The sequence below is a fragment of the Pseudomyrmex gracilis genome, unplaced genomic scaffold (genome assembly GCF_002006095.1).
Source record: "Pseudomyrmex gracilis isolate BER0280 unplaced genomic scaffold, ASM200609v1 scaffold_216, whole genome shotgun sequence".
Classification (NCBI taxonomy): Eukaryota; Metazoa; Arthropoda; class Insecta; order Hymenoptera; family Formicidae; genus Pseudomyrmex; species Pseudomyrmex gracilis.
This window is the reverse complement of record NW_018020800.1, coordinates 163,092-180,098: the sequence shown is the minus strand read 5'-3', so window position 1 is coordinate 180,098 and position 17,007 is coordinate 163,092. Positions and strand designations below refer to the sequence as shown.

General features: G+C 40.9%; 3 protein-coding genes across 4 annotated transcripts in view; 1 reads left to right on the top strand and 2 right to left on the bottom strand.

Moving 5' to 3' along the window:
* LOC109858648 overlaps positions 1-7,719 on the top strand; it is a 16,854-nt gene extending 9,135 nt beyond the window's left edge. The window contains exons 2-11 of one of the 2 annotated variants that reach the window (XM_020436128.1): positions 1,102-3,044; positions 3,190-3,401; positions 4,913-5,177; positions 5,305-5,526; positions 5,646-5,795; positions 5,905-6,012; positions 6,143-6,295; positions 6,393-6,506; positions 6,616-6,717; positions 6,834-7,719. In XM_020436128.1, coding sequence (XP_020291717.1) covers positions 1,102-3,044; positions 3,190-3,401; positions 4,913-5,177; positions 5,305-5,526; positions 5,646-5,795; positions 5,905-6,012; positions 6,143-6,295; positions 6,393-6,506; positions 6,616-6,717; positions 6,834-6,962 — 3,398 coding nt within the window. In that variant the 3' untranslated portion in view covers positions 6,963-7,719. Of the gene's footprint in view, positions 1-1,095; positions 3,045-3,189; positions 3,402-4,912; positions 5,178-5,304; positions 5,527-5,645; positions 5,796-5,904; positions 6,013-6,142; positions 6,296-6,392; positions 6,507-6,615; positions 6,718-6,833 lie in introns of both variants that reach the window. The other variant, XM_020436127.1, reaches the window with a different exon arrangement.
* Positions 7,720-8,182: 463 nt separating this feature from the next.
* Positions 8,183-9,458, bottom strand: LOC109858645 (dimethyladenosine transferase 1, mitochondrial). Its single transcript, XM_020436125.1, has 3 exons — positions 8,807-9,458; positions 8,570-8,723; positions 8,183-8,480 (listed from the first exon to the last, which is right to left on the bottom strand). The coding sequence occupies exons 1-3, from the start codon at positions 9,432-9,434 to the stop codon at positions 8,222-8,224; spliced, it is 1,041 nt and encodes a 346-aa protein (XP_020291714.1). The 5' UTR covers positions 9,435-9,458; the 3' UTR covers positions 8,183-8,221.
* A 150-nt stretch (positions 9,459-9,608) lies between these two features.
* Positions 9,609-10,523, bottom strand: LOC109858646 (cytochrome c oxidase assembly factor 3, mitochondrial). Its single transcript, XM_020436126.1, has 3 exons — positions 10,366-10,523; positions 9,967-10,049; positions 9,609-9,894 (listed from the first exon to the last, which is right to left on the bottom strand). The coding sequence occupies exons 2-3, from the start codon at positions 9,974-9,976 to the stop codon at positions 9,620-9,622; spliced, it is 285 nt and encodes a 94-aa protein (XP_020291715.1). The 5' UTR covers positions 9,977-10,049; positions 10,366-10,523; the 3' UTR covers positions 9,609-9,619.
* Between the last annotated feature and the right edge of the window lie 6,484 nt (positions 10,524-17,007).

The window sequence follows — 17,007 nt, the reverse complement described above, 5'->3', positions numbered from 1 at the left end:
AAAATGTATACAAAAAAATCATTGGTTTGTGCGAATTTTTCGGACTTACGTTGTTTTGCCTGATACATGTAAATCAAGTATTGGACTTAAGTTGTTTTGCATAATTTTTTTATCATTTAAAATGTGTTTCCGTGCATTTTTTCTTCATAAATATGTAAATCTTATATTTTGCAACTCAACTATCGCGAAAACTTGAATTTTTTGAAATTGTGACATGTGTCGTTTTTCCTTGCAACCACAGATATTATCACAATGAGATCAAGTTGAACGAACTCGTCGTGTGTGTGTGTGTGCGAATGCAATTTATATTATCTATTATGATGTACGCGCGATACCCGTCGTAAATTTGCCGGGAGAATCAACTTTCTCAAAGATACGTATCCGGTTAAATTTTGATATCGCTGAAATCGTACTTTTTCACGGGTATCCGATTCCAGCTTCATCATGCTTCACATCTGCGGTTTTCCTTCCGGGAATCTGAGCGTTGGCGGACGCTTCCAGACCCGGTAAAACGACCCGGAAATTCTTACATCGCAAAAAAGGAGAAATGCGAAAAACCGCGCGTCTGCTTGTTAACAGCACAAAGCGCGTAAAAAACTTGTCGAGCGTAAAATCAAATTATACGGCGTGTGTTTTTTTTTTCGCTGCGCGGCTCGAGGCAACTTTCCGCGGATTTGTTGTATTTTGTTTGTGTTATAAACTTTATAAATTAATACTAAAAACGATTCGCCACGACGAGGTTTATAGTAATCCGTTCCACCGCAAGTGTGCATAATATCGACAGATATTTTATAACCGAGTGATACGTACTCAATTCGAGTCTCACAACGCTCGCGTGATTATCGCATTGAAATATTGTACTTTCGACCTGTGACGGAAAACATAAATCGATATGTCTCTCGAATCGAGCGTTTGGGAATCAGAACGGAAATATATTCTGCTTTTATAATTTTCTAAGTTTCCTAGTTTTTTTTTTTAATATCAAAAGAAATACACATATTTATGCATTGAATCGTTAAAATTTTTATATTTAACAATGTTCAAACTTTTGTTTTATTATTGTTTTATTATCAATTGACTTACCTCGATCGCCAGTTGCAGAGAACTCGAGAAAATCCTTCTTGACGCGAAGTCAGAGCGATCGGTCGTTCAGCAGACCGGAAGTTTTGGCGGGCGACGTGCTGTTCTCGGACACGATGCGCATCAGCCTCGGCAAGAAGCTCAAAGAATCGTCGCCATCGTTGTCCGATACGTCCGCAGTTTCGCACGAGGAAGTAAAATCGCCAAAAAGAAAGGAAGATCTTCGCGAGACGGAGGAGATCGACGAAGAAGCGAGTGCCGCCGAGCTTAAGGATTCCAATCTCCGCGATGCAAACAGAAACGTTCGAGAAGACTCCGAGAAGAGCGGCGACAATGTCGAGAAAGAGGCCGAGCCGCCGCCAGACGCACGCAGCGACATTTCCGACCTGAGCAACAACGAGCATTTCCGCACGATGAGACCCACGAGCTGGTCGCCGCCGCCCGGCAGGCAGCGGCATTGCTTCAAGATCGGCGACTCCAACGCGGAGCTGGACGACAACTCGATCAGGGATCACCGCCGGACGATTTCCTCGACGTCGACCGCGTCCTGGAACTCGACGAGCTCGTACGGATCCTCGAAGATCGAAATCAACTCGCCCGAGAGTAACGTTTGCAAGATCACGGTGAGTCCGCGCTCGTCGCCGCTTGTACATCGGTTGCAGATCGGTCCGGATTCCGGGCCGAAGGGCGCGAGGAGAACGTCGATCTTGATCAACGGCGATCACAACGCCAACGCGGAACCGACACCGGGTAACAAAGTGACCATCAGCGTCGGCGGTGAGGACAGCGTGTGCAATCCGACGGTGATCTCCGTGAACTCGGACAATCCGCCGAAGATTCAGAGCTCCGCCGAGAATCGCACCCTGGTGATACTCGAGAATTACAAGTCGAATATCGTGGTCGAGTCCGCGAGCGACAATTCGCGGCATAAGATCAACAATCGTATCGAGAACGCGGAGACGAATTCGAAGACGAACGACGAGGGTGGACCGTCGTTGTCCAGCGAGGAAACCTCCTCGCCGAGTCAACAACCGGCGACGAATTTCGAGAAACAGAATAGATTGAGCGTTGAGATCAAATCCTCGAATTCCAATCAGTCCGCGAGATTTTACACATCTGATGAAAAAACGACGCGGCCGGAAATCAAAGCGCGACTCAAGGACGTTGAAGCCTCCTCTCCCAAATTATCCGGATTATCGAAGGAGGCTCTGATCTCGAAGCTGCTCGACGATTCCCTGCGAAAGGCGCGCGAAAACGGCGAGATTCTCGACGAGGACAGCGGCCAGGTTATCGTGAAGATTCTGAAGCAGAGCTTGTTGAAGAGCAAAGAGTACGAAAGCTCCGAGTCCACCCTCGAGGCGAACTATTCGCGATCGTCCAGTCTGAACTCGGACGGCGGCGACTTCATCTCGACGAATCTCTTCCTCGAGGAAAACCCCTACGAGGTGATCAAGGAACCGATTTACGAGGAGATACCCGACGAGCCGCCGCCGCTGCCTCTGAGTCCGCCACCCACGGAAGACTACATCAAGGACAGAATATATTTCGGCGACGTCGAGTATTACAAGAAAGTCACGCCGAATCAATTCCTCGGCTCTTATCTGTCCGAGGAAGTTTTCAAAAAGTCCAACTCGGCGGATCTGGCCGAGGCCTACTTGTCCAAAAGTCCCGAGGACTTCTTCAAGAAGATGTCGACGTCGCCCGAGGACGAGAACAACATCTCCACCAAGTTCGAGCTGTTGAACTTTCTGATGGACTCCAAGGATCGCGCGCGACCCGCGGAGGAAGACGAGGACGAGGATGAGGACGAAGAGGACGATGCCGAGGGTGATCTGGAAGCTCTGTACGAGCAGAAGGAAACCAGCCTGGGCGATCTAAGCTCCAAGAGCTCGCAGATCTCGAACGTGTCCGACAGCAGCGAGGAGTGCAACATCATTCTGACGAACTCGCCGGAGGCGTTAAAGGTGAGGGATCAGAAGAAAGCTATTTAATTATTTTTGTATTGGATAATGAGTCGACACGATTCTTCTCAGTATGTTAAAAGCTGATTAACACGTGCGAGATGATTATTAGTCAAAATTATATTTCTTGTTTCTTGTTCTCTCACAGTCGAGAACGGTCGACATAGAGAGAACCGACAGCGGAGTCGGGTCCGAGAGCAGCCAAGCCAGCAGCACACGTGGTGTTGCGAGACGCTGGAGGTCGGGTAACGTCTCCTCCGGTCCCGGAAGTCTCATAAATGGAATGCCGCAAGTAATTTCCGGTGCCACGAAGCTGTGCGAGGATTGCGAGCAACGACTTGATCCTTTGATAACGGACAGGTAAGTGGCAAATAAAATCGGAGAAACAGTTTGTGCTACAGATTTTATGTACAACAGTTTGAATATGTTCTATTTTACATACATTATACTTACGTGTACACACACACACACACACACACACATACGATAAGAGAAACCCATCTTAATGGCAGCAATAAATGTATCTCGACGGTGTCGCTCGAGATGAAATTACGACGATAATTGTGTAGTCGACCTAAAAGCTGTCTCGAAAGGACGTGCCGATCTTCTCTTAAGACGCGTAAAAACTTTTTGCATTGAAAATTTATTTACACGATCGTTCGGAGAAATGTAAGGAAACGGTTTGCGCGGTGATTAACGGTTCTCTCTCTCTCTCTCTCTCTCTCTCTCTCTCTCTCTTATTCGCTGCGTTTTCTTATTCTCTTAACGTGCGAGTGATACATTCATGAGCGATATCGCGACGGATACATCGCTCTCGCATTTCTAGCATCGCGTCCTTCGCACGTCCCGTTCGTGTCGCCAAGCGCGGAACTCGTTTTTCAAACGCGCGACGACGACGACATCCTAAATCGTGCGCTGTTATCATTCCTAGACGAGTTTGCGAATAGCGCTCGGTGATCCGGAGAGAGAGGATATAACGGTTCGGAGTTCTCCTCGCTAGAGCGTGTCTTTCATCGCGCCGCGGCCGAGTTTCGACCGTGAGAGATACGATTTGTTGCGAGTTCCGCGCGAGGAATCGTTCGATTTGTCTTCGAACGATCTTTCTGAATCCACGCGAAGAAAATACCGTTCTGCGTTACGGACTTCGGAGTAAATCCGCGGATCGGGGAACGAATGTCGTTTTTGTTACGGTCGCCGATTTTTAATAAGCAAAAGATCCACCCGCACGAGACGAGGTCCGTTCTCGATAATTCTCCCTCGTCGTGAGAAACTCTCATCGCGAGAAGAAAACTTCTCTTCCGAACGAACGGGTCTGTTTAAAATTTGTGATTTAGATTTCTTTTAAAAAAAAAACGCTTCTCCTTGATATCCTCGTCAACTGTTTTCGTTCGAATCAGTCGTCAGATTTTTCTGCGTGTCATTTTTGCGTTCCGTTCCCGAAGCGGAAGGAAATTTAACGCGGACGCGTTCAGAATTTGCACTTCAGAAAAATTCGCGCGACTAGATTACGCGATGACAAGTGTGCGGTGCGCGAGAGACGACGGGGCCACTTTCTCCCGCTATCGATTTTATTTGCCCGAGAGCGAAAGTGTCGTTATCGACAAACGCAGTTTGACGCTTGATGAATGAACAATGCATATGTCCTGGCGAAGTTGCGCGACAGTCACTTTCATTTTACGATCATAGATTATGTACGCGCAAATTTGTAATGTCGCGCGTGCCGGTAGCGATCGCCGTTTCGACGCTCGTTCAATTGCATCCGCTTTCATCGACGGACAATAACATTTTCTACAAACTAAACGCGCGGGACATCGTCGAGAGAATATCTTCGTACAAAATTGTGTTATTTGTCTTTCTTGTTTCTCTCGTAGCGGCGTGGTGTACGCGCCTTTCGTGTGCAGGAAGTGTTCGAAGAAGCGGGCGGAACGCAAAGAGATCATCACGGAAATCGTGGAAACCGAGCAGAAGTACGGCAGAGATCTGCAGATCATTCTCGAAGAGTTCCACCGACCGATGCTGAGAGCGGGGTTGCTCACGTCCGAGCAACTGTCGGCGATCTTCCTCAACGTCGAGGAGCTGCTCGAGCACAATCTTGTTTTGGCCGAGAAATTGAAGGATAGCGTCGAACTTGCTCAGGTAAGGAGGAGTCAATTCGAAAATTTGAAATTTTATTTTTCTATCTGATTATTTTGTGTATTTTCACAAAAAAAAAATTGAGAAAGAAATTTATCGCCGCGATTCGTTTCCGCGACATATTTCGCAGGCATCTGGAGACGAGGATCTTTTGACGGTGGACGTGGGAAAGATTTTCCTCGAGTCGGAAAGGATGCTCCACGCTTTCGAAAGCTACTGCACGCGCCAGGGCGGCGCCAGTTTGTTGTTGCAAAATCTGGAGAAGGAAAAGGAGCTTCTTCGCATCTTCCTCAGGGTCTCCCAAATGGAAAACACGGTTTTGCGAAGAATGAATCTCAACTCCTTTCTAATGGTAAACTCTGCCGAACTAATTAGCCGATTAGTCTCTTTCTTCTCTACTTCAACAAAAACAAAAGTAGAAAGTCGCTTATAAATTGTTTATTTTTGCGCAAATCTTGTTTGACTTTGTAGGTTCCTGTTCAAAGAGTTACGAAGTATCCCCTTCTGCTGGCACGTTTGCTCAAAGCGACACCTTCTGTTCGACCTGACATTCAGGAAGCGAAGAAGAGACTCAAACAAGCTCAAACGAATATAGAATTACATCTGGAACACATGAATGCTGTAAGTATACTACTGGCAAGGGGTGTAGTTATTTAAAATGCCAAAAGCGCATATTTCATGAAAATAAATTTATATCTGTGTGATAAATAAATGCATTCGATTATAACAGGAGGCAAAAGACGTCACGTCCACAAAATTGTGGAGAAGAATATCAATCATTCAGAACGGCAGGCGGTCTATCGGCGAGCAAGATATGGTGAATATCAAGCTGAGAAAGGTATGTTATGTTGACATAAAGGACATAAAAACAATCAGTAGAATTAAATTATTGTAATGTATAAAATATTTTATTTGTAAATTATTTATTGAAACATATAAAGTGTAAACGTAAAATTATTGACGAGTAGATGGCCGTCGAGATTTTGGAATGGGCACACGAGGAAGCCAGGTTCATTCTCGAAGGCCGTCTTCTGGTGGCGCAACCGACGGACAATAATTGGAGACGCGGTCGAACTGTCAAACTCGCGCCAGTCACCGCCATGCTTGTCACAAACGGCAAAGTGAGCATATTGCAAAGAGTTTTCTCGCGATTACTTACCTGAGCGTAAAAAAATTTTGTATTATACGACGAGCCAAACTTTCTATATTTTTTTTTAGCCGAACGTCGACTATCCCGAATTCAACGACTCGCTATTTCCGAAGCACATCGGCGTCAAGGAAGCTACTCTACTTTTGGTCAAGGAGAAACTCGGACGATATTCTTTGTTACGCGTGAGTCGTCGTGTCATCCTCTTGTTGATCGCCACCTTGTGATATCGACCAATGCGAATTGTTTTTTTTTTTTATCTTCAATCAATTGCTTATTATCCTCATTTTTCAGGAGCCGCTATATCTCGACAAGTGCATCGTGTGCTGTGAAACGGATCTCGAGGATTATTTCGAAATACAGGAATTGTCTTCCAAAGAGACGTTTATATTCAAAGTAAGATCCACGAGAATTAACTCTAATATAATTTCAATTACGTTGTAATGAGATAATAACAGATTCTAATTAGGAGGAAACGATATCGATATAACGAACGAATGAATCGATTGCAGGCGGAAGACGGTGCGAGGACGAAAAGGTGGTGCAGAACGTTACAGGCACACGCGCAGTCGCTTGGTGCTTGGCGTAAACGTCGAGGAGCTCTTCCTAACATCATGATCTGCGGAGTGGCGAGAAATTAACGAAAACTCTTAAATACTCTACTAAGCGCGCATGGAATATTAATTATATCTGTCGTATTTAACGCGCGCAGAGCGATATTTTTAAGAGAGAATATATTTCCATAAGCTATATATATATATATATAAGCGTGAAAAATCCTAATGAGCGATCACATAAATTCGTGTATATGATCTCCAAGTGAATTAGTAATGATTTATTGAGAGATAGAAAGAGAGAGAAGGAAAGAGAGATAAAGGAGAGAGAACGCTGGACCAAAGGATTTCCTCGGCTCGCCGACGCGCAACTACTGTCGGCGAGTAACACGAAAAAAATCTAGTTCTTACCGAATCCAAGGTATATAACGTAACTCTGTGTGTATGTGTGCGCATTCGGTCGTCACAGTACGTTGCAGAAACTTGAATTTCCTACGTCACTGTGATCAGACCCGTAACGTCAAATCGCGCAGAATTTTATTTCCTAATTATAATAACGTTATAAGTACGCATATACATATAATATAAAATGTACGTTTATGCAAACGCATAAGACTATTTAATAATCTATATATGAAAAAATCTTCAGAAAAAAAATGACGAGTAGCTGTGATATCGACCGGTGTATTGGGTATCGTTTTCTCTTATGAATTTAACATACGCAGATTATTCGACGAGTGTGTCAAGGCAATTTAAACTGTGTCTTGTTTACCATCCGCGATGTTTTTTTTTATCAGTATCGCGTATTACAAAAAAAAAGCCGACAATAATAGAATAGATATATTTTTTTTTTTTTAGAATTGAGGTAATAGGGACTATATAAAATAATATCGAAGAATATTCGCGCGAATTAGCAGCATCATCATCATCATTATCATCATCATCATCATCAAAGATACAGGGTGCCGTGTATACGTTTCGTACAATCGAGCGAGCATCGAGAACTAAATGTAAAACTAAGAAACGCGTACTTTTCTTCACTTTTCACAGTTATTTTTTATTTCAAGATAATTAACAGTATTTTTACTTAGAGAGATCTAACAACAAGCAAAATGTGCAAGTTGTCAATTGTACATTTTATAATTTTGTATTTAAGAACTAAGCCATATACATTTTATATGTATATAAATGTATATTTACAGTCGTCTCTTTTACACACAGTTCTAACTGAAATTCACTGTAACGAATTAATCTGCTGCAATTACAAACTTGCGATTCAATAAAAGCGAAACATAAGTGTATTTGTATTTTTTTTTTTTTTTGAAATTATAAATCATCCTTTTAGGTTAGATACTCGCTTCTTCCGTCTCCGCATAATCCTCCACCACGACATTTCGCGTGTTCGACGAGTGCAACACACGCCGAGATGCGCGATAATCGTACAACTCGAGCTCCGGATGTTTCTCCAGCAAATACTTGTAAGCACTCGCTAGCCTGTCTATCTCATCCACGGTGAGTTGAAACGGTCTAATGGTCGGCTCTAAGTGAGACAATTTGAACATCATCAGACTCAATTCCTCACGGCAATTCATTGGAAATAAAGTCCTGTGAAAAAAAATATACAAATATTGTGATTCGTGTATAAAATATACACTATTTAACATTGCAAACTGTCGGACAAGCCTCAAACTCACTCCGCGCATCGTACGCTGTACTTTTGTCTGAAACTGAACATGTGTCGCGTTACTTTCTCGAAAAATTTAAAATTGTGTTGCGTGTGTGGTTTAACCAACGGTGTGAGCGTAACCACTCCTACTTCGACATCCGGCATTGGAAGGAAAGCTTTGCCTGCAAGATTACGAATTGAGATATATAGATTCGTAGAGATTTAAAACATAAAAAATTAACATATAAAAAGTGTGTTCAATTACTAGGTATGATAAAACGAAGTTGTGGATACGTATAAGCTTGCGCCATTACAGACAGCCTGCATCGTTGATCTTCTCCTGGTTGAGCCACCAAACGTTCCGCCACCTCTTTTTGAAACGTCAATGTCATTTTCGTCCTGCCGAACGTCCAAGCTCCTTGACGTTCGGATATTGCGTGTAGCCACTTAATTATAAGGTGTGTCGATACACTAAACGGTAAATTGCCTATGATACATATGTCCGGAGGCTTGTCGTCCCAGCTTCTTTTTTCTTCCATTTGAAATAGACTTTCCATGTTTGTTGTCATAATGTCTTCGTACAGTATATCCATCTTTCCATTAACTTCTGCAAATGATTCCGCCAGCATATCTAAAGTCGGTTTAAATCTGCGATCTTTTTCCACAACTACCACCCGTTTTGGCATCTGTGTTAGAATAGGCCTGGTAAGCGCACCTGGACCAGGACCAACTTCTAGTACACTTTTCCCTTCGAGTTTCCCTGCTTTTGATACGAGTTTCTTCGAGACATTTTGATCCATCAAAAAATTTTGTGACAATCGTTTTATAGCATTCAAATGGTATATCTTCAGTATTTCTCGGATGGATGGAATCAGTGGCAACGGAATAGTCATGTTGAAGTGATTTGTTATTACAAACACACGTATGAATATGTATAAAATATACTACAGAATCTCTCTTGCCAGAAAAGAAAATATTATCGCATATAACTTTTCTAATAATTTGTCTATAAATATTTGTACATAAAACTTCTTAACACAATAAGCTACAAGCTGTTTATGTACACAAGTAAGATGCTTTATTCTTTCTTAACTTTCTCTGGGATTTCAAAATCATCTAAGAATTTTTCCTGCTTAACAGAATATATTGTATAGGAGTAAATCCCAATGACGGTAAGACCCAAGGTAATAGCAGTAATGTTATTAGCTCTGCGATATCTCAGTACTCTACTTGCTCTTTGTCTGTTTTGTTCCTCCAGACGTTTCATGTAAACTATATCTGTAGGCCTGAGTTTTTCTGTATCTTTTGTCACATCAACCTTTGGCATAGTTTCATTTTGTTGAAGTTGACTATCTGCGAATACGGATTTATTAAATTTTCTTTATTTCAAAATGTTATATGTAATGTTTACTTTTTATTATTTACCAGATGCCATTTCCACCTACAGATGATTGATTATAACAGATATTAGTCTCTCTTCTTGCTGTCGCCTTTTTTTTAGAAAGAATCTACCGACAATAATCTTTAGGTTAGGTTATATAGAAAAACTTCAAATGTACAAGAGACTACGTAAATGCAAGAGATAAGTTATAAATAAAACTTGTGAAACGATATTGACAACCAATGATTTATGATAAATAAATAATTTGCAAGACTTTTATTAAACAAACGTTTTATAGATTTTTTTAGGTTAAATTATCGGTACATTCTATTGACATATAGTTTACTTGTATGACGCAATATCATTTAATAACAACACTTATATAACATTGACGAATTTAATGATAAAATGTTAATATACGTATATAATTGCTGAAAACTTACAACTTTCGTTTTAAATCACTGTCATAACCACAAATTACTTATTTCTACTTATTCCTGTTTTGATAAAGCTAGAGGCTGTGAACTCGCGTGTCCGATCAGTGGGTGTGTTTAGCCGAAGTTAGCGCTACGTAGCGCTACGTAGCGGCTTCATGTAGCAGTTGCAAGTGCTGCGTTACTTCTATAGAACATGCTGCGCGTAGCAATACTGTCCAGCAGAAGTAACGCAGCAATTGCAACTGCTACATGAAGCCGCTACGTAGCGCTACGTAGCGCTAACTTCGGCTAAACACACCCAGTGTCTAGTGTGAGCTCGTTCATTTGCTGCGTTCACAACAAAACAAGCTGCTTTGTAGCAATCAAACGTGATTGGCTCTTACTTTTAGAATCAACTAATTGAAGAACAGCAAAACAATTGCTAAGTTGTCGTCTTGTCAAAACTCGATGTTGATTGATTGGTTCTAACAGTAAGAGCCAATCATGTTCGATTGCTACAAAGCAGCTTGTTCTAACTGAACGCGACAATTGTGAGAAAAAGTATCGGGATATTTGCAGTTTCCCTACTTCATAATTATTTAATCAAAGGTGTTTTCTCTCTCGTTCATGCGCAGAACGAGGTTACAAGAGAGAGAGAAAGAAAGAGAGCGCTATTTCGGAACCCCTTTTCTATGTGCACCGCATAAAAGGTGCCGCATATTTTTTGATACGTACGATGGCGTACGCTCATTTGTACTATCAATTTTATTTTTTTTTTTAGATGCTGTTACTCTAAACGCTGTAAATTATTCAAGTTATTACTTTTTTAAAACACGGAATTTATAAAATGTAAGTAAAATTGCAAATATAGTTTTTTTTTCCTCTCTCTTTTTCTCTTTCTCTCTCGCGCGATACGAATATATCTGTTAAATCTTCATTATATTTGTATATATACGGGTATCTATTAAATCTTCATTTTATTTATCCTGTGTTTGCATATTTAGTCTATTTAAAAATAATGTTTAATAGATTTTACACATACATATAAACATTTACTTTAGATTGTACATTTTAGACACGTCTCTAAAATTCTGGCAGCATAAAAGCTTTGTGTTGTTTTATTATAAAATCGCACATTTCAATATTCTGCAAAAACGTACAATTTTATATATAAAGAGAACGGTAAAACGCGAATATAACTAAAATAAATGTTATAAGTGAAACTGAATAAAATTGAGTTTTTTTTCTCAAAAACTTTGATATATAAATGATAATTCTAACATCTCACAAAAGAGCTACGTCATACATATTACTTACATATTTAATTTAATGTATACCAATCGCTAAATATATAAATCAACAGAGCAATGGCACACAAAAGTTCACGAAATCAGTACGAATCAAAAACAAGCGCGCGTAAAAAATAATCTGCAGAATATTTATATAATTAAATAAATTATGAAGAGAGAGATGCAGTTAGAGATGTAATTAAAATAGAAAGCGTATCGATTTCCACACATAGACCTCATATGGGGTGTAATGTTCATGAAGAATCAATTTCCTGTTGGTATAATAGGACATTGTAGAAAATAGTCCATTCACTGTCAGTAGCTATTCTGTGATGCTCGTCCTAGTCGCCGATCGATCGGCTGCTCCTTTTCGAGGAGTCTGACAGCCGGTGCGCGGTGGGTGTTGTGCTCTCTCACGTACTCACACGGTACGTTAATAACGACGTGCACGCATGGAATTCGATAGATTGCGAGCGATCCGCCACTGAAATTCGACGTACAATCGGTAGTCGGGTTTCGCGAGTGGATTAGGCGGTCCGGATAAATTTTCAATTGGATCGCTAAGCTCTCTCTCTCTCTCTCTCTCCCTCTCTCTCTCTCTCTCTCTCTCTCGTCAGCGACTGACGATGCAATTACTTGTGCTGCCAATATATTTCAAAATAAGCAGACATATTTCACAGATATTTATATTTTGAAAGTATTTGCGTCGAGAAATCAATTTGCGTTTATTGGAAAATAATACATCATGAAATTACGCGATTTGTGAAAACTGCAACGAGATATCAAAATCAGAGAACAATACTTTGCACACGAGTAAAACGTTAAAAGTAACTAATTTTACAAAAAGTTTTATGAAAATTCGAAATATTTACGCGTTCAGCGACGGTGCTTCACCTTTGTTGGCCGAATTCATTTTGGCCAAAGTTACGGCTCGCCTTTGTTACTCGTTAGCCGAAAATCAATGCCTGGATGCACGGCAAAGCCGTCGTGATCCGCGCGTCCGATATTCCAAACGTTGAATGCACCTACTCTCCGGTTCGAAAACAGCACGAGTTCTCCATTTTGCTAGATTTACGAGCGAGCTCGCTTTAGTTTATACCCGTGTGTCCCGCTTGCTACTGACTGATTTGTGATCGTGGCGAGAAGAATTACATCCACGTTAGTGATATCCCGCGACCTATGTTGAAACGCGCACACACGTCTCTTCCGTGGTGTCGCGTCCGTCTCAACATATTTCTCACGCGCACGTCTTTAATTTTATCAAGCACTCTTTCAGATTTTGTTTTGTCGCTAAAAAAAAAAAAAAAAACACCGTCGAGAGAAATAGCGTGTGTTGTTGACACATTATACGCATGTTCCGATATTTCGCGCATCGTGATTTTCCAATAACACGTATTTTTGCGACACGTTGTTATTTATCGAGAGCCTCAGACAAATTGATATGCAAAAAAAATGTGATTAAATTTTGACAAAAAAAAGAATTACGCACGTGTGTGTTCGCGCATCGTGTATTTCCACAGTTGGCGCGAATAAATAAACATAATCATTTGATATATATAGCCGATATAGTGTATAACCGATTTACGATATTAATAATTATCGCCACAGACCGCGAGGCGACGCACGCCGCGAGATACTATAGTTGCGAATTTTATCTCGTTCGCACATAATGCGATGTCGCGATTCTACAATAATAATAACGCATTTATGCGGATTTGCAGTAAAAGCATGGGAGCGCGTCTATTAACATTTTCAGAATGTTCAACGTTTCGAGACACTGCGCCGATTATAAGAGTCCGATTTATACCAGAGTATATATCGGATTCCTATTATTGCTCATTGTTGGCGAATCTATCATTAACATCCGGATTATCCGAACGTAATTTTCATGTTACAATGCGCAATGTATTCGAAATGATGTTACACGTCGCGTATGACGTTCACAGCTCGCAACCAATTCGCTTAGAACAATACAACTAATCTCGCGTGTAAACATATATGTGTGTGTGTGTGTGTGTGTTGCGCTATTTTACGCAATTTTTTTCAACGTCGAATTTTCATCTTGTCAGTGAAAACTTGTGTACTATTTTAGAGAAAACTGCTTGCCGATGTGTCCGTTTTGCTTTTTTATTCGATCCTTGACAAGCGCGCGGATCAATTGAGAATAAAGATTAAATCTTCGAAATTAGAATGCCAACTGGCGATCGCGAACCGTCAGTAACGCGAATATAACACAATCGTGCGCTCCCGATGTGTCACCTTACGTATCTCGATCTCTTTTCCGTTTAAATAAACAAAAACTATATTTACAATAAGAGACAATTTGTTTCTTCGCTGATATTGCTTCTTCTTATCTTGCGTGACCCGCACAGTGAGAAATTGCAAACTCGTGCACGGAGTGCAATATTTGCGTATGCATGAGAGGATTTTTGAGTCCGTATTAATAATTCAACGGGAGTATTTCTCTTGTACCGAGTAACCTATTATCGATTTCCCCGGTAACGAAGTTCACCGCTGAAAATTAAGTTTCGGCTTTCGGAAAGAAAAATCCTCCTTTCGTTTTGGCCGTATAAAATAACTTAAAAAAAAGAAAAACAAAAAAAAAGAGAGAAACATTAGAGCGATTCTCGCGCGGTGTATTAATAATTCATGCGGCGTTCCTCCATTTCCATTGCGAGGGGAATTAAACCACTCGTTAAATAAATTCACTTAAAATTGAATTTCCCAAGAACGGGACAGAATATTTTTCGTCGTTTATTTCAGATAATATTATTTGGTAGGTTAATATTGTGCAGACGCGCCCGCGCGCGCGTATTATATGATAAAAGCTCCCCTCGCAAACAAATTTTTGTTCTTCTAAAATTCCATTATTGATCACGACGATATTACACCGTTATATCGATCATTAAAATTTATATTTATACCGCGACCTTGTGTGTACTTGTTTTATGTGACAAATTGCGGCTCAATTATATAAAGACGCTATTAATCCGAAACGCGATTGTTGTGACACATAATTTGCGTGATACGGGAAGCGGCGCGGCGCAGTTTCTTCGACAGACGAGATAGAGCACGTCATTAACTAAAGAAGTAATTGATTAATAACGCGCATAATTAACTTAAATGACGAAATGGATAATTAATTGTGTAGCAATTATACATAATGGCCTTCGCGCATATGTATAAATCGATATGGTAAAAATTGCCAATTACGCGCACACGTAACGCGCACTTATTATATTATACCGCAGTGAGAATAACACGAAGCCCCGTAATATACCAGATATGCTGCCGACGGTATATACCGGATCATTGTTGAATGTGGTGCAACGGGTTTTCATTACTCGCGAGTAATATACCCACGCAAAGACCGAAATGATTCGCGATGAAGCTCGGTATCGCGCGCGCGAAATCGAATAGCGAAAAGTTCAGTCGGAATTGACGAACGCTTCGAACATCGATATTTGCGAAAAGTAGAGAAAAAAGAGAGAGAGAGAGAAGTTAAAAAAATTTTTATATAAAGTTTTCCGTTCTCTCTGTTGACTATTATCTGTCCGGAACTTGTGCGCGCGGATGTGTGCGTTTTTTCGTACAACATTCGAAAAAAATTTTTTCCCTCTCCCGAAAAGTTTTTAACGGAATTACTTCTAGCAATTGGAAAGACGTTTCGTTTACGATAGTGGCGACCTTAAACTACGATTTCGCGAAGGTTGATTCTGGAAATACCCACAAGAAAATCGAAAGAGGGTCGTTGTGCGCGATGTGCTGGAAAATGATTAATTCTATGGATTTTCAATATCGAGGTCGTAACCGAAAGGGAGATTCATTTTAATGGCGATGTGCACGTCGTCGTACGACGCATCGATACACGCGAAGAACCTGATAACATCGTAATGGAGATGCGGAATCGATCTGTGTTCATTTCTATTGAACGTTTTGCATTTTACATGTACTTCTCTGTAGAAAAAAAAAAAAGAAAAAAAAACATTTATACGCAAGAAATTCTCGTGTTTGTTTTTAATTCTGCAACTCGCGACCTCGAAAAATTTCATTATTTTATACAGCGAAAGAATTCGGATATACTGTCTGTCTATTTCATTCCACGCACATATCTATTTCGCGCAAATACGAAATAAAGTAAGCTGCACGGAAGAAGAGACTTTGGTTGGAAGAAACGATTTAGTTGCAGCCCGAACGAAACGTATGGAGAACGTATCGTCGTAAGTGGCACTACGGGGCGTATCGGAACGTAAAATAGATCGGTGTATTTCGAAAGAACGGGGAAGAATGAGAAACGAGGCCTCACTTCCCCCTGACGCGACGTAGAGATGGCTCGGGCGTGGATGATACTCCCGCCGGGAAACGTGTAGCCGTACCGTCGGATTTCACGTCACGAAACGATATTTTTTATTTATGAGAGCCGTTAACGCGGGGAGGAAAACCGAAGCTAAAGCCCTCGGCCAATATCTATGATAATGCGCGATATCGTGTGACACGGGTTTTCGATGACGACGAAACGCGCCTGTGTCACGGAATCACACGTGCGCACTGAGCGCGAACGGGAGAAGGGAGCTATATAAATTTCGATTATGGCGCGATGGCCGTACACAGACACACACATATGTGTGGAATTAGTGTTCAACAATAATTGCTCAAAGTTTAAATTAAAACGGAAGTTATTTTAATACACATGTTCGATGTAATTGTTAAAACAATATTGTTTCGCTGAATCGTTTGTTAATTATATGCCGGAAATATGCTAATAGCACGAGATAAGCCGGGATTATTGCCGAACAATATGGGTCTCATCCTCAACATAAAATCTAAGTGAGAAACCCTTGAGGCGTGTGCACGTCAGCTGCCACGCCGGAGCTTATCGTCGGTAACTATCGAATTCTAATCTTGGTCCTGACGATATGATATCGTGCTGAACACCATCAGATATCGAACGTGTCTATCCATTAGAGGGCCAACGACCGTAAATAATAGGAAGGTCAGTTGAGTTTTTTCAAGCGACCGTTGTGACTAAAAACAGCAACAGAATGTTGTTGAAAAACCGAGACGATGTAACAAAAATAAAAAGGTTAATCCCGTTAGAATTTAAGCGAGATCTCTCTTCGTTTTCGTTCATTCGCAGTCCTGAAAAGCTTAACACCTCGTGAAACTTAATTGTCAATTTTAATCTAAATATTAATGAGTCTCGATTTTTTACGTGCTGAAGAAAACTCGGAAGTTATTTTTCGACGTCTATTAATTAAAAAAATCTTTGTCACTGTATTTTTTTTTTTAATTATTAACGTTTCAACTTTTATCTGTCTTTGTAAAAAAAATACGATACGTCTACCGCTATTGGTAGAATCGATTTCCACGAGCCAGGCAG

What these genes read in the sequence shown, in the direction of transcription:
- LOC109858645 (XM_020436125.1), bottom strand. Translation starts at nt 9,434, where the DNA reads ATGACTATTCCGTTGCCACTGATTCCATCCATCCGAGAAATACTGAAG. An exon ending in ACTTCGTTTTATCATACCTA is followed by an intron (nt 8,724 to 8,806) that starts GTAATTGAACAC and finishes GTAATCTTGCAG; the next exon opens with GCAAAGCTTTCCTTCCAATG. An exon ending in TACAGCGTACGATGCGCGGA is followed by an intron (nt 8,481 to 8,569) that starts GTGAGTTTGAGG and finishes TTTTTTTCACAG; the next exon opens with GACTTTATTTCCAATGAATT.